The sequence below is a fragment of the Typopeltis vanoorti genome, chromosome 6, assembly GCF_054136105.1.
Source record: "Typopeltis vanoorti isolate ZY-2024b chromosome 6, IOZ_Tvanoo_1.0, whole genome shotgun sequence".
Taxonomy (NCBI): domain Eukaryota; kingdom Metazoa; phylum Arthropoda; class Arachnida; order Uropygi; family Thelyphonidae; genus Typopeltis; species Typopeltis vanoorti.
Window position 1 is genome coordinate 70,141,068 of NC_143554.1, and position 24,503 is coordinate 70,165,570.

General features: G+C 35.9%; 1 protein-coding gene across 2 annotated transcripts in view; it reads right to left on the reverse strand.

Moving 5' to 3' along the window:
* Positions 1 to 11,501: 11,501 nt before the first annotated feature.
* The window catches only part of LOC150105523 (late secretory pathway protein AVL9 homolog), a 415,642-nt gene continuing 402,640 nt past the window's right edge, over positions 11,502 to 24,503 (reverse strand). For both annotated transcript variants that reach the window (XM_090394870.1, XM_090394871.1), the window contains exon 16: positions 11,502 to 13,261. In XM_090394870.1, coding sequence (XP_090250996.1) covers positions 13,128 to 13,261 — 134 coding nt within the window. In that variant the 3' untranslated portion in view covers positions 11,502 to 13,127. The remainder of the gene's footprint in view (positions 13,262 to 24,503) is intronic.

Below are 24,503 nucleotides of genomic sequence, written 5' to 3' on the forward strand. Positions count from 1 at the left end.
CAAAAGTGTGGTTAGTAAAGGTGTTAGAGCTGGGTTCTTTACTTTTAGAGTAGTGAATGAGTGGAATGCGCTCCCTGAGTCTGTGGTGGATGCTGTGACAGTGAATGAGTTTAAGGCGAGGTATGATAGATACTGTATGAATGTCAAATAGTTGTGATGAATATGATTTGGGGCCTCCCTCGATGAGTCCAATGACTCCCTGGAGTTGCCCGTAATAATAGTAATAGTAATAGTAATAATAATATTTCTCAGAAAGTTCCATTCAGAGCTACATACTGTATTGGTAAAGCTGTACTTCAGGAAGAGTGAATGAGATTCAGGATCTTGGAGTGATGGTGGACTTAAGTTCTGTGCATGTTGCAAAGACTGCACATCATATTGCTATTATGATAAAAAGTACATTGACATGTAGGCATAAGGAGGTGGTGCTGCATCTATATAAGACAAATAACCAAAGTGATATCAGGACTTTGGAGTGTTGATTATGAAGAGCATTTGAGAGAATGTGGATTACAGAAGTTGGTGGATAGAAGGAAAAGAGGAGATATGATAGAGACCTTCAAGTTAGTTATGGAATTCTATCAGATTAATATAGAAGACATTATAAAAAGAGTGGATCTTAAGACAGGAAGAACGAGGGGGGGGGGTCCATCCCTGGAAGTTGTATAGGGATGTGGTGAAGAAGGGAATGAGGAGTAGATGTTTTACGTGGAGAGTTCTGAGTGCACTGTGAGCAGGTAGTGTAATTAACTTCAAAGCTCATTATGAGAGACATGTTGCTTGTTGAGTGGGCATCCCATGAAGAGTCTGTTGACTCCATGAAGGTTACCAAATAAGAATAAGTTCGCCACTCAGGATACAGTTGTGGTTATCAATGTTGCTTATTTTCATGGTTTTTATTTTTTAATTGATGACTTTCATAAATTTATGACAACAGCTATTTGATTTAGTCAGGGAACCTTGCAGACTTGTACTGGATTTATTAAGAAGTATAACATCATCTACATAAAGTAAAGAGATTAACATTGACAATTTCAATATCGCATTTAATACCACTTTCCTTCAAAACGTGATCCATTCTGAATAATAGTGGAGATAATGTGCACCCTTATCACACACCTGATTTAACATCAAACCATCTTTATGTACCATCTTCCATTCTAACTGCTGACTTACAGCTCAAATAGCAACCATGTATTGCTCGATATAACATCCATTTACACCATATAACTGTGATGTTTTGAAGGGCATTCCTCTTGGCACCTTGTCATATGCCTTTTCCAGTTCTACAAAACTTAAATACAAATCTTGTTATTTTTCCAAGATTTTTCAACTATTTGTCTTAAAGTGAAAATCTGATCCTGACAATCTCTATTTGGCCTGAATCCAGTTTGTTCTTCATCAAGCTTCCTTTGCACAATTTTTCTTAGCTGTTTCTCAAGGCTTTGTTTATTTATTTTTTTTATGTGGTTACTACCCATGAAAGGTTATTACTAAATCTATAGTACATTTGTACTATGGATGGGCCAAGGATTTCCCCCAATTTTTTATCAATTTTTTTAATATAAATATATATCTTTTTTTTTTTTTTACATAATCTGGAAACCCTGCTCTAGAGACCAAACATGAAACTTTTTTTTTCAGCCACTTCAGGCCTATAATAGAGTATACATGAATCTTATCAGAAACACTCAGTAGCAAATAAATACCTCTATGAGGATAAATATCAGCATGTTCAGTTTATTTTCCTTTTAATAGATGGATACTATGAGAGCTCTACTCCAATCATCCAGAATTAGACTCTCTGACCAAGCCTCCTGAATTATGCAAATGCAGCTGCATTCTTGCTGGGAGGTGTTTTTTTTTTTTTTTTAACACTGTGCTGACAATCCATTTAGCAATTTTCAAAGTAATCACTCCAGAACTGAAGATAAAGAATATCTTTATCTTCAGTTCTAATGTCATCTTTATCATATCTGATTCCTTTCACAGTACTCTTTCCTCCATTTCTAAGTTTTTTCAACAGCCTCCAGAATACTTTGCCACCTTCCTGATATTTATTTTCAATGTTCTTACAAAAGTCTTTTCACGACTTTTGTTTAGCTAGTGTTACAGAGTGCTTTGCTTTTTTTTTTTTACATTTTTCTCTGTATTTTCTAAGAGTACAAGCTGATTTACTTGCCAGGAACTTTTGACATGTTTTCTTCTTTTCCTCGACTGTCTCTTTAACTTCCTAGTCCACCGTGGAATTCAAATTTTTTTATCCTTACACATAACTTCACCACATGCCTCTCTGGCTAAATCAATCAATATTTTCTTCAGGGTTTGCCATTGAATCTCCAATGTTTAGTTCTTGTTTTCAAACTCATTCATTTTTTCTTGAAGTTTGTGTATTTGCATCTACAGTTCACATTTGAAAGCTGCTCAACTTTGATTTGTTTTAAAACTTTCTTACATACTCTTCTTTTTAATATCAAATAAAACTTAATACTTTTTAAAAACTAAATAGTGATCACTTCCTATTTCAAATCCTCTTGTATCCTGAACCATTGGGAAAACATTGCTGTCAGCTATAACATAGTTGATGAGACTTATTTCTTGCATCTTCTATCCATTACTAACATCATGTTGGAACACTGTTAGTAATACCCAGTCCATGTCCTGAACAGAAATCCAGCAAGCACTTACCATTATTACTAGATTTGCTCTTTTCTCCAAATTTTCCCTAAATTTCTATATCTGGTAATCATTTCCTACTCTTCTGTTTAGACTTACCAACAATGACCAACTTTCCCTTTTTTGTTGTGCCAGTTGACTTCTCTAATGTCTCAAAAAAATTCTTCCATCCTTCCATATTAATAAATCTCACTATCCAGTTCCCCATCCTGATACTTGCCCACATCACTTTACTTGATATTGCCTGCCATTCAAGAAACTTTTTAAAAAGGGATATAGTCAATTAAGTCTCAACTTATGAACAATTAAAAATTCAGAGATGAAGCAATCAAAATTCTGTTGCAGTATATCTTGTGATTATTTTTTTTAGACAAGCCAAGAACATTCATTTACATATTCTTGACATTCTTATATTCATTAACATGGATATATCATATCATAATAAATTTAGTTTAATCCTTTATCCAAGTGTAGGCAAACAAAGTTTGTGCCTGAAGTATCTTCAGGACTGAGGCAACTCGTAGTAAAGGTGGACCAAGCTCTCATTCAGTTTAAATACGTTGGGAGCTTATTTATGTTCGTGATGAAATATTCACAAGAATGTTAAAAAAAAAAAAGTTTCTTTTTTTTTTGTGTGTGTGTCTCCCATTTATGAAAAGTTGTAAACCTACAGTACATCACTAATGTAAGAGTGCAGGAATTTCAATTTTTGCATTTATTTATTATTTTTTTTACACAGTCTAGAACAGGCAACCTTTTTAAATGTGCATGGCAAAATCACCAAATCTTTGATGCAAAAATTTTCTCATGTGCCAACCGAAATTTTCAAGAACATTATTTGGTGTCTTTCAAGTATTGGGAGAACCTTTTCAAATAATCAAAAATCACACTAGAGCAGTAAAATCAAAGAATATTGTCTAAGTGTCCAAGAGTGATTATCATCATCATGCATATCAAGGATTTAGGCCTCGCATGGCCTTAGAAGTCATCGTTTAAGAGGACATCCTGGGTTTCTTTTTCCTAATGGCTTGTACTTTAAGGCTTGTTTTGGTAATCTTTCTGTTTTCATTCTTTGAACATGTTCTATCCATTTATGTTTATATTTTTAAATTTTTTTTATTACTGGTTCTTGGTTTATTTCTTTCATAATTTCTTCATTTCTTTTGTGATCAAATAGGGTATACTTTGCAGTTTTTCTCATAAACTTCATTTCTGCTGCTGTTAATCTTTGTTTGTCTTTTTGTTTTATTGTCCAGATTTCGCTTCCATACATTAAGATTGGTAGGGCTAATGTATTGTAATTAGTCTGGTTTGTTTTTGAACTAGGTTTGGTTTAAATATAGAGTTAATTACACCTGTTATTTTTAAATATTTTGCAATTTTTACGTTTATATAAACTTTTATATTGTAAAAATACTTTTAGTCTGGTTTGTTTTTGAACTAGGTTTGGTTTAAATATAGTTAATTACACCTGTTATTTTTAAATATTTTGCAATTTTTGTTTATATCTTTTTCATTTTCATATGTGATCATACATCCTAGGTAGTTAAATGAATTCACCTGTTCTAAGATCTTGTTATCCATTACTATTTTAGTTCTTGCTGGATCTTGTCCTTTAAAGGCCATAGTTTTTGATTTTTCTGTCGATATTATCATACCATAATCTTTGGCTATCTCATTTAGATTTAAAATAGCTTTCTGTAAGTTATCTTCAGAATTTGTAATTATTATTTGGTCGTCGGCAAAGAGGAGAGTGTTTACTGTAGGAGAAAGTTTTAGGAGAAAGAAAGTTTAAAAGAAGAAAAAGTGATTATATATCTAATAAATTAAACATTAATTGACAATAAATACTCTCAATCCATAATTTAATGACTTACGATTTAATTAAATCCAAATCCACACACACACACATATATATACACACACTTTAGAAAATTGATAAATTCTTTACGAAACACAAAAAAATATAGAATATGATGGTAAAGGAGTCATGCCATGCCTGGCTGCCTGGTGAACGGTGCAACAACTGAACGGGATAAAACTTGTCCATCAGTATATCGCAGAGATAACAGATGGCTTGGAAATAGGATGTTTCATTTTCTTATTACTTATTATTACTAAAACAGTTGATAGTGTTTGTTTCTCTATTGCATTTTATTTGGTATTGCTCTACTTAATAAAATTGTATTCTATTAAGTTAAATATACAACTCAGTGAAGATGTTGGATGTGTATTTATTTATTTAATTATTTTTTAAGGTGAGACTGGGTTGTGTGCCAGAAAAAAAGTTGTTAGCATGCCACATTTGGCACACGTGCCAAGGGTTCCTCCACCTAGTCTAGAATCTCTGCTACAGAGACCAAACATGGAACTTTTCAAACCACTTCATGCCTCCAAATAAAGCATGGCAGTGGCCTCATATTGGGCAATGAAATTTATCTCCCACCAAATACAAGCAGAAATATCCATACCCATGGTGGGATTCAAACTAATCTAGCCTTATACCCTAGTTTGCTATATAAAATGTCTGAAAGCAAGACAGCATTTTCTTTATACCTATATAATTAACTTAAAAAGTATGCAGATGACAAAACTTTTGGAATATTGCTATTGGTCGATTGGTAGAGCCTCTGCTATTAATGGCTCAGCAAAAAGTTAAGCAAGTTTGAATGCGGTTAGTAGTTGGAAGGGATCAATCGTTTGATGCTGTTGGCATGCTCGCCCTCGATGAGTCTTTGGACTCCTTGGAGGTGTCACATAATAATAACAACATATATTTTATGTTTCCTTAGGAAAATTTTAAAAACAGTGTTCCAAGGCAAGGAACAAAGTCAAATGGACTGTGGTCTGAAAAAAAATCATCTTGTTCCCCCTCATCTATAATTAAAATGAAAGAGACTGACATCACTGAAAGGTCTACTGGATGAAGAAAATCATCCACCACCTAAAGACTTTTACAAATATCAATGCCACAATGGGATTCAAACTCGCATCTCAACTGGGACCATCTACAATACATAAAGCAAGTTTACAAATCCAAGTATTTCTATATATATATATATATATATATATATTAGGATAACCAAGCAATTTTATATGCTTGGTTATTTTAGCTCCTAATCCCAAGTATGCAAACAATTAAGTTTGCGCCTGAAACAAAGTTCAAGTCTAAAGATGGTACAACACCAGGGCAACTCATTGTAAAGGTGGTTAAAGCTTTGATCACTATTCTTAGTATTTTCCCATAATGTAAAGCACATCTCACTAGAAGATGTATACTGCAATGCATTATGGGTGGGGTCACTACCCAGACCGATTTCGACCTTTTTTGAGGTCTCCTCAGTGAGTAGCTAGACCCTAAATACCAAGGTTTTAGTAATACAAAGCCTTATCAACTTTACCTATATAATTTGCAACAAGGTGTATTAAGTTTTAATAAAAATCTCTGGAGGACTTGAACTTTGTTTCAGGCACAAACTTAATTGTTTGCATACTTGGGATTAGGAGCTAAAATAACCAAGCATATAAAATTGCTTGGTTATCCTAATATACAATATACCCAAGTTAAAAATTTATTCCCATATATATATATACAGGGTGTTCGGGATAAATTTGACATATTTATAATTAATTATATTTTTCCGTAAGTTACATGTATTAACACACACTTCTCTTCATTTAAAAGTTTGGACCCTTCTTCATTCATATACAAGATGTCAGAAAGGATGGATAGCTGGAACCCACCTGAATCATGGAAGAGAATAACTTGTATCATGATGATTCGTGCCCGCCATCAAAATAAGGATATTACGACTGCTGCCCAATGCTCCCTGAATACAGTAAAAACAATCAGGCATGAACTAGAGACTTGCAATGGTGACTACGAGGATGTAGCAAGAAGAAAGATCCCTAGCAGACGATCTGATTGCGTTCGTACAGCAGAATTCCTCGCAAATCTGCAGGAACAGGTGTTGAAGAACCCTGGCATTGGAATTCGGGCTTTGTTCGTGGAGTTGCTAACTGTAGTCAAGCCCTGGATAACAAGGGTAGCCAATGGTAGGCCGTATGTATGGCAGCAGGATTCGGCCCCTTGCCACACCTCTGGGAAAAGTCAAAAATGGTTGTCTGAAAATTTCTACGACTTCACCAGTCCAAATGTTTGGCCTCCAAACTCCCCAGACCTTAACCCCATGGATTATTTTGTATGGGGCGCAGTTGAAAAAGACACCAATCGCACTTCCAGTAATACAAAAGCCCAGTTAATGGATAAAATTAAAACAGTTTTTGCGGCCCTTCCCAGGGAGACTGTAGCATCAGCTTGTTCGAGGTTCCGAAGCAGAATTGAAGCTGTGATCGATGCTAATGGTGGTTATTTTGAGTAAATCTTGTTGATAGTATTGTAATTAACTCTGCCTGTAATGTTTTTTTGTCAATTCATTAAATTTAATAGATACAAAGAAGATTTTCTTTTTCCTTACGAAACTGTCAAATTTATCCTGAACACCCTGTGTATATATATACACACACACACACACACATATATATTATTACAGTTCTTGTGAAACTCATTATATGGGTGTTGGTCATACACCCCTGCATGTAACAGGGAAGGGTAGGGATTTTGTGTGGAGATCCCATATTAAAAGGAGTGAACAATAATGTGAAGATTAATGAGAATAAGAATATATGTGAAGATTAATGATATTAGTGAGGCTATTAGGATGCAGAAAGGTAAAGTAAAATTGTTGATTGTTTTGGCAGATACAAATGATCTGAAAGGTGAAGTGTATGCTATAAGAGAAGACATGGCTAAAACAAGTCATGGAATTACTTGATTTGTGAAGAATACACTGACAAGCAGAGATAAAGAGGTTATTACACCTCTTTAATAAGGCCTTGGCATCTGGACTGTGTACAGACATCTCCAAGAAACTCAGTTTCTTGAAGATGTGGAATGTGCCTAGGTGAATGATCAATATGGTGGCAGGTCTATGGGATGCTCAGCAGGCAAAAAAAAAAGGGGGAGGAGAGAGAAGATTAGATAGCAACATAAACGTTACCAATTATATGCATTTTTTGGAAATTATGGAGGCAACTACCGTGCTTGAATAAAAACTTTAGTTTACTATTACTAAAATTTTACAATTCGACGTTTCGACCTTTATGTCAAGGTCATCTTCTGGAGCGTACAAATATACACAGGAAACAAGCTATACTACAATCATACTGATTCGTTAAAGACACTGACTAACCGCTACCACAATTGTCCCCCCCCCCCACCCCCCCCCCCCCCCACCCCCCCCCCCCCCCACCCCCCCCCCCCCCCACCCCCCCCCCCCCCCACCCCCCCCCCCCCCCACCCCCCCCCCCCCCCACCCCCCCCCCCCCCCACCCCCCCCCCCCCCCACCCCCCCCCCCCCCCACCCCCCCCCCCCCCCACCCCCCCCCCCCCCCACCCCCCCCCCCCCCCACCCCCCCCCCCCCCCACCCCCCCCCCCCCCCACCCCCCCCCCCCCCCACCCCCCCCCCCCCCCACCCCCCCCCCCCCCCACCCCCCCCCCCCCCCACCCCCCCCCCCCCCCACCCCCCCCCCCCCCCACCCCCCCCCCCCCCCACCCCCCCCCCCCCCCACCCCCCCCCCCCCCCACCCCCCCCCCCCCCCACCCCCCCCCCCCCCCACCCCCCCCCCCCCCCACCCCCCCCCCCCCCCACCCCCCCCCCCCCCCACCCCCCCCCCCCCCCACCCCCCCCCCCCCCCACCCCCCCATTTTGACGTTTCTGCCCTTTTCACTAATGTCCCCATCAATGACACAATTCTCCTACTACAGAACAAATTTCCGCCCGACATTACGGCCCTCTTTGCCAACGTACTAAAGTCCGGTTACTTCGTGTGGCAAAACAAATTCTACCTACAAAAGGAAGGTATGGCCATGGGCTCACCATTATCCCCCCGAATCGTGAACTTTTACATGGAAACCTTTGAGCAAAGGGCTCTTGATTCCGCCACGCTTCGACCGACAATCTGGCTCAGATACGTTGACGACGTGTTCGCGATCTGGCCGCACGGTCGACAAACGCTAAACACATTCCTCAGCCACCTAAACAAACAACACGAACGCATACAATTTATCATCGAAATCGAAAACCAAAATTCGCTCCCGTTCCTAGACACACTAGTTACACGTCTTCCTTCAGGCAATCTATCCTTCACGGTCTACAGAAAACAGACACACACAGGCCAATACATACATGCGAATTCATACCACCACCCAGCACAAAAATATGGAGTCATAAACACCCTTAAAAACAGAGCCACAACTATTTGCTCTAACCAGCAGGCCCTGAAACAAGAACTAAAAATCATTAGTGACACATTCATAAACAATGGCTATAACAAAAATACTGTCAATAAAATACTCTATAAAACCACAACAAAAACGAATCTAGACTACAGTAAAACCATAGCCATCCCATACATTAAAGGGTTATCAGAAAAAATCAACAGAATCCTACAACACTATAACCTTAATGCCACCTTTAAACCACCCACTAAACTTAAAACCATATTCAGCTCCTCTAAGGACCCTCTCCTCCCATTAGCACATCCTGGAGTCTATTGCATCCGCTGCACCTGTAACTTACCGTACATTGGTGAAACAGGACAGACAATCCCTATACACAAAAAAGAACACATTAGACACATTAAATATAACCATTATGGTGAAGCAGGCCTCTCAGACCACGCACTCAACACCTTACACCAAATCAACTGGAAAAGCACCTGCTCCTTACACCGCACAAAAATATGGTACGAAAGAAAATTTAAAGAATCCTGCGAAATCCTGATAAACCACCCAAATATCAACAATAAAGATGGTATGAAAATTCCAAGGATCTGGATGGCACACATTCAGCCAACCTAATTTGAAAGATTCAACACAAGTCAGGACTCTAGCCAATCTGCTATTATTAGAAACCATTCCACTCCAACTGGCTGGAATGATGTTAATATAATGTTAATATATGTATATAGTAGACAACACAAATAATAGGACTTTAGCGTTGATGTATATTTTTTTTTTTTTTTTTTTTTTTTTCACCAGCGGTCAGGCCAACAATTGTGGTAGCGGTTAGTCAGTGTCTTTAACGAACCAGTATGATTGTAGTATAGCTTGTTTCCTGTGTATATTTGTACGCTCCAGAAGATGACCTTGACATAAAGGTCGAAACGTCGAATTGTAAAATTTTAGTAATAGTAAACTAAAGTTTTTATTCAAACACGGTAGTTGCCTCCATAATTTCCAAAAATGCATTCGGATCACCGTGCAAGCCTAAAAGAAAAGAAAAAATTACCAATTATATATTTGATTTAATCCTTTATCCAAGTGTAAGCAAACAAAGTTTGCACCTGAAGTATTTTGAGGACTGGGGCAACTCATGGCAAAGGTGGTATAAGTTCTCATCACTTACCTTAGTAGTCCATAATGCAAAGCACATCTCCTTGTGGAGATGTATAATGCTATGCATTAAGGGAGGATCACTACCCAGACCGGTTTAGACCTTTATTGAGGTCTCATCAGTGTGAGCCAGACCAGAGGTGGTGGTGGTGATACTAAGGTGGAAGTAGTGAAGAAGTCATATTTCCATATGCCAGTTACCAAAAGGTGTCACACCTTATTATTAAAATTCTCTGGATTAGAGATGAGTTGATGGAAGTTTTTTGCCATGAGTTGCCCCTGTCCTGAAAATACTTCAGGCACAAACTTTGTTTGCTTACACTTGGATAAAGGATTAAACCAAATATATAATTGGGAGCAGGATTCATATTTGGACTGTATTATCCTAATACTCAAACTGCCAGTTGCCAAAAGGTTCCATATGCCAGTTGCCTTTTGGCAACTGGCATATGGAAATATGACTTCTCCATTACTTCCATCTTAGTATCACCACCTCTGGGTCTGGCTCCCACTGATGAGACCTCAATAAAGGTCTAAACCAGTCTGGGTAGTGATCCTTCCCTTAATGCATAGCATTATGCATGTCCGCAAGGAGATGTGTTTTGCATTATGGGATACTAAGGTAAGTGATGAGAACTTATACTACCTTTGCCATGAGTTGCCCCAGTCCTGAAAATACTTCAGGTGCAAACTTTGTTTACTTACACTTGGATAAAGGATTAAACTAAATATATAACTATAACTGGTAGCATAGCCAAGTGAAAAAACTTCCATCAACATATAAGTTGCTTAATGGATTTTACAGGACTGACAGGAAAAATTTTTCAGTACATAGCTAATGTGGGGAAAACTACAGGGTCATTCCTGGAAATTAAGATAGATGGTATGGGCATAAGGACTAGATTCTTTTTTTTTTTTTTGCTCAGAGAGCAGTCAATGGGATGAATGAGCTAGAATCAGTTGTGAGTGATTTGCTATCGAATAAGATCAAAGCAAAATATGACCAGCATCATGCAAATGATAAGGTTTGGTGAAATGTTAATGGACCTCTTGAGATGAGTTTTGACTCAATGGAGATGCCCATATATAATAATAATGTACAATTATGAAATTTCAGAAAACGAATTTTAACATATGCAGCACTTCTCTTTTTATGGAATCATTTTATGAAAACACAAGTGCATATTAATAAAATGTTTAGCAATGAAAAGGTGTTAAGAAAAATAAATGTTTTAACAGAAGCTTTGTAAAATTTAAATAGGTCTAAATACATATCCACCCTGCTGACAAAGCAAAAGCTAACAAACATGCAAATATAAAAGTATAAAAATATCAAAGCTAATCATTTTCGTAATCATTCAACTGATAAAACATAGATATGTTGTGGCTTTATTAATTACTAGCTGCTACATAATTGCAATGTTATGTACATAATTTCAGTATATGCAGTTTCAAAAATCTCTTAAATGACATCTAAAAATCAAAAATATATACAAGTGATTACATGTAAGTGTTCAAGTGAACCGAGTACCTTCACTTCAACAGTTAAATCTGTACAAGTTTCTGAAGGTCATGTGAATATTTATAATAGTATATAAATATGAAACTTTAAAGAGAAAAAATAATCACACTTGAATATGTTTTATAATTGGCAGATTCTGATGAAATCATTTTTACTCTTTACAAGTTTTGTTATAAATGTTAGAATTATTTTGTTTTCATCATCAGATCAGAAGTTACTAAAAATCTGAACATAACACAAATGACATAAGTGTAAGAAATCTTAATGAAAACAAAATTTCCAGTACTATTTAAATCAATTTAAAAATACAGATAAATATTGCAGTTTGGTAATTATTTATATTTATTAATGAATACTGACAGAACTCAATTTTCATATAGAATCTTTACTGTGTGAATAGCTTTTTTATGATTGATCAAAATAAGAACTGAATTCTTAAACTTTGTCTACAATTTCACATCATCTGAAAAAATATTTTAATAATTACGAAAATGATAATCCACTGAATATACAACAGAGTTTATTGTTAACACCACCTTTATGAAATGCAACAAGATAAATCAATATTTAAGTACCATTATTTTTGTTATTAAACTTGTTAAGTATATGGTCTAACAGTGCAATAAAGTTTAGTGAACTGTACAAGAAATATTAACAAGAAAATAAAGCAACTTCTTAATGATTACTATTAATCAATATTATTTTTTAATTGCACTGGAATGTCATTTAAAGATTAGATCAGTAGCAGATGCATATTTAAGTTAGTTGAGGATGACCAAAACAATTCAGCTGAAATATAACAACAATGAAGTTGTGCTTTTCTTAGTTGTGATGCTCATCACAATGTTTATGCTTACTGCAATCTTTTACTAACTTTTAATTTTAACTTTGATCTGTTTGATAAGTATGCTTTGAGAACATGCATAAAAACATTTGAAATGAGTAATTTAAATTTAAACACTAATTTTTTGAGTTTCAGTATGACAGTTAAAAAAAATCATTAACTGAAAACTGAGGATTATTTTTGAAACATCTTGTTTAACTCTATATTCATGTCACTACATTAATATAACTGAATATCAAGGAAATGAAATGAATGAAAAAAAAAGTTACACCAATGAAAGATCTAATTGCACCAGATTCTTTACCATCTTTCTTTATAAATATGCAAATAAAATTACTGAGAAATGTTGAAAAGTCCTTGTAAAGCATAAATAAAATATCACAGTTTTGCACAGCTAGAACTGTTTCTTTTTCTTTTTTGACCTATGGTCACAAATATATTCTCAAAAATTATTAAAAATCAACCTACCTAGCTAACAGGGCAACTTTCTGTACAAGATGGTGGGAAAATATAGCTTTTATATATATATATAAAAAAAAAAAGAAAAACATAACCACTACAAAATCTGACACTTGGGCAGATTGCATTAAGAACAAATAGCTGTTTTAAAACAAATGTATTTTTATAATTATTGTATTTCTTCGGAATGTTGCAATTTCTCATCATCCTTCTCAGTATTAACTGGTTGCTTTTCTTGCTGTGGTGAGCTAAAGTGAGACCACCAAGATGAAACTACTGACTTGGCACTTGTAAGAGCACCACCTGAAATTTAAACTTTTTGTTTAGCAATTACAACAATTCCAAAATTAGCTCAAATGCAACTAAAAATATTACTTAGCAGACACATTCTACCTCACTGCTCATAAGCACTGCAGTAATTTTTTTATGAGAATATTTATTATTACGTAGACATCTCTATGGAGTTGATTTAACACATTACACCCTAACCATTATTCACTCATTATTTAAATTATTATTAAACAGTGGCTGTTTTGTTTAAGTAGGAAAGGTAAAATATTGCAATAGTATAAAACAGCAGAAGATATAAAGAAACAGTGAAATGCATTCTGTCTTAGATTTAATATCATCTGGAGTCTAGTTTATGTAATTTGAAGAAGAAAAAAAAAGCCTAAAAGAATACAATTTTATTTAAATAGATTACGATAAAAAAGTGTTTTTTCGACCAAAAATCTAATGTAATTAAAAAATAACTAACACTGGGTTTATGGGTTGTAAAGATTTAATAAACCTACTAGTTTCACCACTTAAGCCAGTGGCTTCATCTGGGTTGGGATGAAAATACAAATATGCAACAAGCATTAAATATGAATCAATACATCACTAAAAAACACTGAATGTGTGCGAACCATTACATAAGAATATAAGTACAACAGAAACACGTGGAGGATGCTGGCACATGATCAGTGATTTTTCAGCAGGTGCGTCCAATAGTTCGCAGAAAAGTTAAAGTCTGATGTGTTTAAAGATCTAATGAGTGACTTCCAAATGTCACACAAACTCATCCCTTGGTTTCTAGTACCTTGTGAGTGGATTATCATTGTAGCCTCTTTAATGTTGCAGGAGTTGAAGTTATCTTCTATATATGGCATTGAGCTCTTATCCCATTCAATGTTGTGGTGAGTATGGGAAAAATGGAATGACAGGCCTGAGTTGTCTTCTCTGTTGTTATTGACATCTCTAACATGTTCCTTTTTGTCTTATTTCTAAACTTCTCAATGTTTGCCCCATGTAATTCAACTGTGATCTTGAATATGACTGATTATATGTCCAAAATTTCAATTTTACTTTCTGACACCTCTATTTACTCTCCATTAGATTATGACCCTACTTGGACAAATCATGTAGAAACCAATAACCTTTTACACAACATGACTACATGGTCTATGGATCTTAAGAAAAAATTTAAATCCATGCATCCCTTAACTCCACATTTATATGGGATGCCCAAAGAACACAAGACTAATATTCCTCTTTGACCAATCATAGATGGTATTAGTTCGCCTACTTATTTGTTATCAAAACATCTTGCTAATCTTCTAAAGGAGCACACAGACGTCTACATCAAAAATATGCAACACTTTGTAGAAAAACTAGGAGAAATTTCTATTTCACCAACGGACATTCTAGCTAGTCTAGATATTGTATTGTTATTCACAAATGTTCCTGTGGACGAAGTTATGGTACTTATAGATAATCTGTTGCCTCAGGACATCTCTCAACTCAAATTTTTTCTGATGGAATGGGAAAATCTACAAACAACTTTTGGGCCATGCAATGGAAAAGCCCTCTATCTCCTCCTAGTGCAGACTTATTCATGGAAAAGTTAGAAAAAGATTTCTTGTTATCTACAAATCTTAAATCATCAATTTGGTGGAGATATGCAGACAACATATTCATAATATGGAAACACAGTTTGGCTGAGTTACACGATTTTCTGGCATCTATTAACTCCTTCCACAATTAAATCAAATTCACTTTAGAAATGGAAAATGAAGGAAAATTAAATCAAATTACCTTTTCTCGACGTTCTAATTATGAAAAAAGCAGATGGAGGCATTTCTCTTGGTGTGTACCGTAAGCCAACTAATACAGGTCGTTATCTACATTTCTCCTCGTTGCATCATATTTCACAAAAATTAGGTATTGTGCATATGCTGAAAAAGATGGCGATCTTTATTATAAGAAATGAAGGAAAACTAACAGAACAATTACATTCTATTCTGCATCTATTGATCAGCAATGGATATCCTGTAAAAATAGCACAAAGAATATTACTCTCTAATCCCTCTCCACAACGATCCATGACATTCATTACAGAGCCTCAATTTCCATCCCTTTTATTGGCAAACTTTTGTTAAAATTGCAAATCTCCTGAAATCTCATGACATTAGAGTGGCCTTCAAACTCATTATGACAGTATGAAATCTGTTACGCTTGCCCAAGGACCTTTCAACAAACATCCTGGAGTTTACAATATTCCATGTTCTTGTGGCCTTAACCCTCCAACCGGTCGGGGTGGATGAAATAGGGAGACCACCGCAGCATTTATCATGGATCAAAACTTTATTCACATTCTACCTTTTATCAAGTATTTACCCTCTGCCGCCGCTAATCTCTAACAGCGATTTTAGAGCCATTAGTGGATTAACTGTCATGGAGTGACATTTTGTCACTTCTCTTTACATGCTGAGTTACTTGGAATTTCCTTTACTGTACTAGGATATTTGATCGTTTTTTTTTTTTTTTTTTTTTTTTTTTTGTTTGTTTGCTGCACAATTTATTGCGTCTCTTTCCAAAAATAAAAACGAGTTTCACATCTGCCAAAGTAAATAATCAATTGTGAAATTAACATAGATCAGCCTTTGGAATGAATATATTTTAGTAATAGCAAATTTCCTTCACTTGACAGAAATTTTTTTTTTTTTTGCATGAATTTTCAAATGTTTGTTTGCATTTAAAATATTTTGTCAAATATTTATATTTTTAAATAACATTTAGTGAAATAAATATGACATTTGCAAAATACCTTTATATGGATCATCACATTCCAATTTTAGGAACAAATTATTTTATTTTTTTTATGAACAACAAATGATTATAAACTGCATTACTCGGTTTCCGATTGTCTTTTTTTGGTATCAAAAGTTTATATCCAATGATATTTTATCAGAGACTCTTTGCCTTCTACTTTTGCTTAAAATTGCAATTTTTTTTTTTTTTTTTTGTAGGATGCACATTACTGTAATAGCCAGTGTTTAACCACTGTAGATATGTTGAAAATATAACAGGAAGGATATCATGTATGGAATGATTCCAAATTTATGCTCATTTTTAAGATTTTTTACTGCAACTCCCTCCAGCCCCTCTCCTCTCCTGGAACTCAGTTATATAACTACTTTGAATTGCTACTGATTTGATAGCTTTCAGACAGTATTCAAAATCTCTTATTTCACTTTACGGTTTTGACAAAAGAAATAAAGTAATAATATTGTTGTATATTCAAAGCTTCTAATTTTGTACTATTTCTTTGCATCTGAAATCAGCTGTTCAGCAGTCTGCTGAAATTATTCTAAGATTTAGAAATACTATGCTATATTTTCAATATGTAAAACTGTTTATGCATACCACACAAAATAAAATTCAGTTGTGTCATTTTTGATTTTTTTTTTTTTTTTTAAATTCTATTACTACTTCTGCTGCTGCTGGTTGCAATTTCTGAAATACATCTTAGTAATGCTCGACAATAATCCTCTTAGCTGGAAGAAAAGCTAAAGTCTTATTTTTTGGGTTGGGGGGGGGGGGGGATTATAGACCTATTCAATCTGCAGGCAAATGTTACAAAAGTAAATCACTTCGGGAACATGCTCATGCAGTTTAGTATAAAATAATAGCAAAAGTTTAACTACTTCAATAATCATGTATCTAAACTAGAAGAAAATGTCGTTATATCTGCTGATGTTAGAACTCTTACATAAATATTTTTTCTGGCATGAATTCTCTATCAGCTATAATGTAATCAATTTACAGATTTTTGCACTCTTGTATTGACAAAAGAAATATGTACAGTAATTTCCTCTTTCTACTACAAGAAAAAAACAGATAATAACAGAAGAAAAATATGTAGTATTTTCTTTTTCATTGGGTGAATTTATAATGTTCTTTCTTTGTGTTTTGAAATAAAAGTGCAAATGATTATTTTCTTACCATTTTTGCCAATAGAAAATCTGCTATAACTATACAAGTGACATTTTACTGTTTTTCTTCCACAGGAGAAAAGAAATAAGGCAATAATATTGGTCAATCTGTTGAACTTTATTGTAGTGGAAATTTTTATTATCAAATTTTGCTGTTTTTTAATAAAAAAAAAATATTATTCGTGCTACTTTGAAAATTTCTAATCTGTGGCACACAACAAAGTTTCAACAAACTGTATTCTTATTTACAAAAAAAAAGTCTTATAATAAGTATATTTGAAAAACAGTTGCATTAGGCAAGATTGTGGTACACAGAATGTTTCAAAAATTAAGAAATAAAACATCTCAGAGAATGATTTACCCGACTATTCAGAATTGTCTGGAATATAATTAAGGTATTATATCTACTCTATAATATAAAATGATAAGCTTTTTTTGTAAAGTTTTTGTGTCAAGTTATTTGAAACTCAGGGCTACCCTGAGTGTCAAGTCTTCAAAATTCAAGGACAGGCCTACCAGCCCAGAACGTGCGCAGGGCGGGGGACCCTTTCGAGTCATCAGAAATCAAGGAGAACCAGCCTACCAGTCTGGAACTGGGGGGGGAGCCAGTGGCACTGCAGTACCCCCCCATACCCAAATTCTTATAGAGAATGAGAGAACGGGTGTGCAAGACAGACAGGGAAGCAAGAAGGCTCAGGGTGGACAGGGGAACACAATGTGAGTAAGGTGAATGCCGGGGTGGGAGGGAGAACCCCCTTTCGATTCATCAGAAATCAAGGAGAACCAGCCTACTAGTCTGGAACTGGGGGGGGGGGGGGAGCCAGGGGCAGTGTGGTACCCCCCCATACCCGAATTCCCAGAAAAGTTATAGAGAATGAGAGAATGGGTGTGCAAGACGGACAGGGAAGCGAGAAGGCCCAGGGTGGACAGGGGAACACAATGTGAGAAAGGTGAATGCTCCAAGAGGATGTGAATGCATATGTAGACAGGAAAGGAAGGGAATGACCTGGGATCAAGAGAAAACAGTTGGATTTGAAGTGGGTTCTAAGATGAATAAGGAAAAAGGGAAATGGCTTGAGTTGAGCATGGAGAAATCACATCAAATAAGTGATATCAGTGGAACTAGTTATAGATCCAGGAACGAGTGATGTGTTTGTATACAAATGCTAGAAGTGTAAGAAACAAGGCAAATGAAATGGTTGCATTAATTGAGTCTGTTCACCCAAAAATTATTGGAATAAGTGAGACATCCTGACAGGAATAGAGATGAAGAGTATGATGAGTTTCGTAAAGGGAAGGGGGAGGTACTATTGATGATAGAGAAAGAGTTATGTCCATACAAAGTAGAGATGCAAGAAGGAAATAGTGCCAATGGTTTTGAGGCAGTATGGTGTGAGATAGAGGTGAATAGAATGAAATACTTGATTGGATGTTGTTATAGACCTGGTAATGTGGATGGTAGTGACTATGAAATGTATAATCAAATTAGACAAGCAAATAAGAAAAGGGGAATCATTATGGGGGATTTTAATTATGGCATTATAGACTGAGAAGATGAGATAGCAACTGGAAGTAAAAAAAATGAGTTTCTTGAGTTTGAGGGACAACTACTGAAGACAGTATGTAAAAGAGGGCACATGAGGATTGAGGGGTCTGGAATTTGATCATCTCATCAGAGGATGTAATTATAAATGAGGTGTCCAATCGCCCTCCAATTGGCGAGAGCGACTATGAAGTGATTACCTGGATGGTTGCCAGCAGTGTGAGGACCTCTGTGAGAAAAGGGTATACGTGAAACTACAAGGAGAGTGTGTGTGTGGGGGGGGGGGGGGGTTGATTATGAAGAGCTCAGGAGACAGCTTGCAGGTCTAGAGGTCTAGCATGGAATGAGGAGTTAGCTGGAAAAGAGATCAATGCAGCTTGGGGATATTCAAGAACTATCTAGTAGAAGCAATGTCTAAATGTATTCCAAGGGTCAGAAGGTTAAATAAGGTAGGTGTGAAATGGATGGATGAAGAGACTGTACAGAGAAAAAGGGCATTATGGAGGCAGCATAAGAGAAGTGGTAATAACCAATTCCATGAAGATTACGAAGACCAGCAAGGCAGGTGACTTGGTTGGTAAGGGTAGCAAAAGTGAGGTGTGAGTAGCAGTTAGCTAATGAAGCCAAAAAGAATCCCAGGGAGTTCTTTTGATGTGTAGCTAACAAAAAAAAAAGAATGATCATGGAAGGATGACACTGATTGGAGAAAATGGTTTAAGGACAACTACTGCAGAAGATATAGTAGAGATACTTAATTAGCAGTTCATAAAGGTTTTTCATTCTTGCGAATATGACATAATGGAGAGATCGAGAGCAGTTGATGATGGCGAGGAGAAACTGACTGTAAGTGAGTAAGAGGTGTTTGGGGAGTTGAGCAAACGATGTTAATAAGGCTGTCGGACTTGATAATATATTACCATGTATTCTGAAGGAATTTGCCAGGGAGCTGACATCTGCCTTGATATATTTTTTTAACACGAGTCTTGCAATGGATGTGAATATCCATTGCAAGACTTAATTTGTCAAGTTCCAAAGGAGTGGAAAAAGGGCAAGATTGTGCTGCTTCATAAGGAAGGTGATAGAACTCAAGCATCAAATTATAGGCCTATCTGTGTCAGGTGTTGTGGTTAAGTTGTTGGAGAAGCTGGTGAGAACTAGGATCCAGATTTGGGTTGACAACAATGGTATTATCTCTGATGGACAGCACAGATTTGCTAAACAGAGGTCATAATCTACTTACTTATTACAATAAGGTGATGGCTTCCTTGGACAGAAGAGAGGGATACACAGTAGTATACTTAGATTTTGCAAAAGCTTTTGATAGTTTACTACATGATAAGTTGGTAGTCACACTAGAGCAGATGGGGTTGGATATTAGATTAGTGCAATGGATTGGAGACTGGCTATCTGACAGGTATCAACAAGATGCATATGGGGAAGCACCCAGAAGGGGAAAGTCACTAGTTGTTTTAGGGCAATTACTGTTTAGCTTGTATGTTAATGATATTGACAAAGATGTGGATGGAGATATTCAATTGTTTGCAGATGATGCAAAGTTGGATGAACTATGAAGAGTAGAGAAGATGTTGTGGCCTTACAAGAAGACTTGAACAAATTGAGTTAATGGGCACGGGAATAGGGGATGCAAGTTCAATGTTGCAAAATGTAAGGTTTCAAAATTTGGGAAACAAAGATGGGATGTAGAATTTATGCTCGGTGGGGATATATTGTTGAAGGTGGAGGAAATAAGAGATCTTAGGTTGATAGTGGATAAGGATCTGAAATTTAGGGGACAAACTGCCAAAATTGTGAGGACAATACAAAGACTTCTGGGAATGATGCAGAGGACACTGACTTGTAGAAGTAGGGAGATTCTTGTTCCAATTGTATAAGGCTTTGATTAAGCCACACATGGACTGCTGTGCACAGATATGGTCACCTGGTTTTCAAAAGGATGAAGAGATGTTGGAAAGGGTCCAGAGGCAACTGACTAAGAATGTCGGATATGAGGAAAGTCTGGAATGTCGAATATGAGGAAAGTTGAGAAGATACAATTTACAGTCTAGCGGATGGGAGGATATGATAGAGACCTACAAGTCAGTAAGGGGTTGTTATAGGATCAATGTTGGAGAGGTTCTACAGAAAACAGTCAGAGATCAGGGAAGAACCAGAGGTCATCCCTGGAAGTGGTATAAGGAGGGTGTGACCAGGGAAGTGAGAAGCAGATTTTTTACATGCAGAATTGTGAATGATTGGAATGCCTTGCCTGAGGGTGTTGTGTCTGCAGTTAATTTGAGTGTGTTTAAGGTGTGGTATGATGAGCTGTGTGTGTGTGTATGATGAAAGGACCTCCTAGATGAGTCTTTGACTCCATGGGATCTTGGGTTAATAATAACTTCAATTCCTGCAACATCAAAGTGGCTACAACGGTAATCCACTCACAAGGTACTCTAAACACAAACCAAGGGATGATTTTGTGTGACATTTGGAAGTCCTTCATTAGATCCTTAAACACATCAGACTTTCATTTTTCTGCAGACTATAGGATGCATCTGCTAAACAGTGACTGACCATGTGCCAGCATCCACACTCCACGTGTTTCTGTTGTACTTGTATTCTTGCGTAATGGTTCCTACACACATTCAGTGTTTTTTAGTGATTATTGATTCATATTTAATGCTTGTTGCATATTTGTATGTTCATCCTAACCCAGATGAAGCCACAAACTACCTTAAGTGGCAAAACTAGTAGTTTTATTAAATCTTTATGACACATAAACCCAGTTTTAGTTATTTTTTAATTAAACAGATTACAGAAATAAAGAATATTATAAATTCGTCATTATGTCTATGGAAGTTTTTTTTTTTTTGCTTGGTTATTGATCCTGCTGATGAGATCACAAGGTTGAAACTAATGTGGGCAGTGATACCTTCCATAATAGGATATAAAATATTAAAGATTAAAGTATATTAAATATTAAAGTATAGGATATTAAAGCAAATGATGTGATGTCAACAGCCTCTATATACAAGTAGACTAGTTGTGAAGTTACTTTACTCTTATGCTTGAATATTACAAGATTAAAACAAAAATATAATTTCTTATCAACTATAATATTCTTTATTTCTATAATTAGAGAGTTAACCTTTTTTACATGCCAATCCCTTAATAAAAGCATTTTTTTCCTCACTGACTCAACACCCATAATCCGAAATAAAAAATTAAAAAAAAAATGCACATTTTACATTCATTGACTGATTATATGACAAATTTGTTAACATCTATTTACTTATTTAGCAAAAAATATAACAAAGTGAACTCTGTGTTATCTGATTAGCTCTTGGAAACAGCGTCTTTCAATAGTAGATTTTCTATATACTAAATGCCCCTGAAATGACACATTCTCATACTACATAAGCATAGACTAATTGTGATGACGAAATTTACAAAGTGCTCATGGTTGCATCACAAATTTAATTAAAGAAGAAAATACTAACTCATACAGAAAAACAAAACAACTGATGGGGGAAAAAAAAAAGGAAGATATCTCAATTGTATATTAAAAAGTTAATCTATGTATATATAAAGCAAAGTCTGTTTTCGATGTTCGCTTATAACTCGAGCACTAATTGAACGATTTTGATGATTTCCTCACCAATAAAGAGAGGATGTTCCTAAGATGGTTTATGCGTATTTTCATCAATGTACAAAACTTAAACGTGGCCGTACCAGCCTTGAAGATGATCCATGTGAAGGACGTCCAAAAAGTGTAACACCACCAGAAATCATTGATCAAGTGCATGATATGGTAATGGATGACTGGCAAGTCAAAGTGCATGATTGCTGAGACTATAGGCATTTCAAAAGAATGTGTAGGATATATTTCGCATGAAAAATTGCAAATGAAAAAGCTTTGTGCAAGGTGGGTGCTGCACTTGCTCACAGCAGATCAAAAACACACTTGCATGAAAATCTCTGAACAGTGCTTGGAACATTTTAACAACAATAAAACTGATTTTGTGCATCGATTTATTACTATGGATGAGACTTGGATTCACCATTACACACCAGAATCCAAACAGCAGTCAAAACAGTGGACAGAAGCGCCAAAGAAGACAAAGTCGGTTCCATCAGCAGGAAAGGTCATGGCATCGGTGTTTTGGAAAGCTAAAGGCATTTTGCTTATTAGTTATCTGGAAAAGGGTAAAACAATAACCGAGAATATTATTCCGATCTTTTAACCAGACTAGACGAAAAAATTTGTGAGAAAAGACCTGATTTGCAGAAGAAAAAAATCATCTTTCATCAGAACAATGCACTTGCCCACAAAGGTGTTTTGGCAATGGGAAAATTAAGGGATCTGCACTATGAATTGTTGGAATATCCACCCTATTCTCCAAATTTGGCTCCCTCTGACTTCTATCTCTTCCCAACACTAAAACTCTTCCTTGTTGGTCAGTGTTTTTCTTCGAATCAAGAGGCGATTGCAGCTGTAGAGGGGTATTTTGCAGATCTTACTGAGAACCACTATAGGGACTGGATGATGGTGTTGGAGCACTGCAGGAATAAAGGTATTAGTCTTAAAGAGATTATGTTGAAAAATAAAAATAATTTTGAAATTATAAATTCGTTTTTTCGTTGTTAGGCCGTGAACTTTTCAGACCACCCTCATATCATTATGACAGATAAGCAAACAAAAAATTAGGAATAATTCAACAAGTTACAAGTTGAGGGAACAGTTTAGTCATCAATCTACACTGTTAAAAGTTTTTCAACTTCAGCAATAAGACTATTATGTTTATGATAATTATATAGCACTTTTCATTTCACTAAGAACTTTATCTTTGTTTTTAACAACTGTAGCAACAGTAGTGTGAGGTAAGTTTAGCCTACGGGCTAACTCAGTATTTGATATGCCATTGTCACTAAATATAATAATTTTAACTTTAGTATGTAACAGGTTTACATGCCTTCTTTTCACTGCAAACAACAGCATCCTTACTTACAATTTTATCTACCATTATTAATAACGATAAAATAAAATAAGTTATAAACAGTTTATAATTCACAGTGAAATACACAACTACAGAGATGTAGTGAGCAATGACATCATAAGCAAACAGTTTATGAAAATTGCACATTTTTTGATTCAAGGGAGCATCATGATACTCATTAAAACGATTGTATCAGTGAATGTAGTATTTATAAATGGGCATGGGTCTGAAAAGCATCATATGAGTGAAGCATCATAAAGTGGGGTATTACGAAACTCCATAAAGCCTTAAACAGGAATACTTTAATTCTGATCATCCTGTATGTGTGTGTGTGTATACATATATCGCGGTGTATATTCAGGGTGTGCAGTGAATACTCATGGAATAGCAATATCACTGATATATTTTTGCACTTATCCCTGTTAAAGACTTCAGAGATGGTCTCTCTAGCATCCTTGCTTCCCTCTACTCTATGAAAAATCTTCTCCACATTAATCTGGTAACAACCTGTCACCAACTATGTCTCAATCATATCCCCTCTTCTTCTTCTATTCACAAGGCTATTGCATTCCCTCAATCGCTCATTGTATCTGACATTTCATAGACCTGATACTGACTTAGTAAATCTTATCCGGACTCTATTCAATACATCATCTCTTTGAAAACCTGGTGACCAAATTTGTGTGCAGTAGTTCATATGTGACCTGATCAAAGCCTTATACAAGGGAATGATAACCTCTATGCTTCTGCAT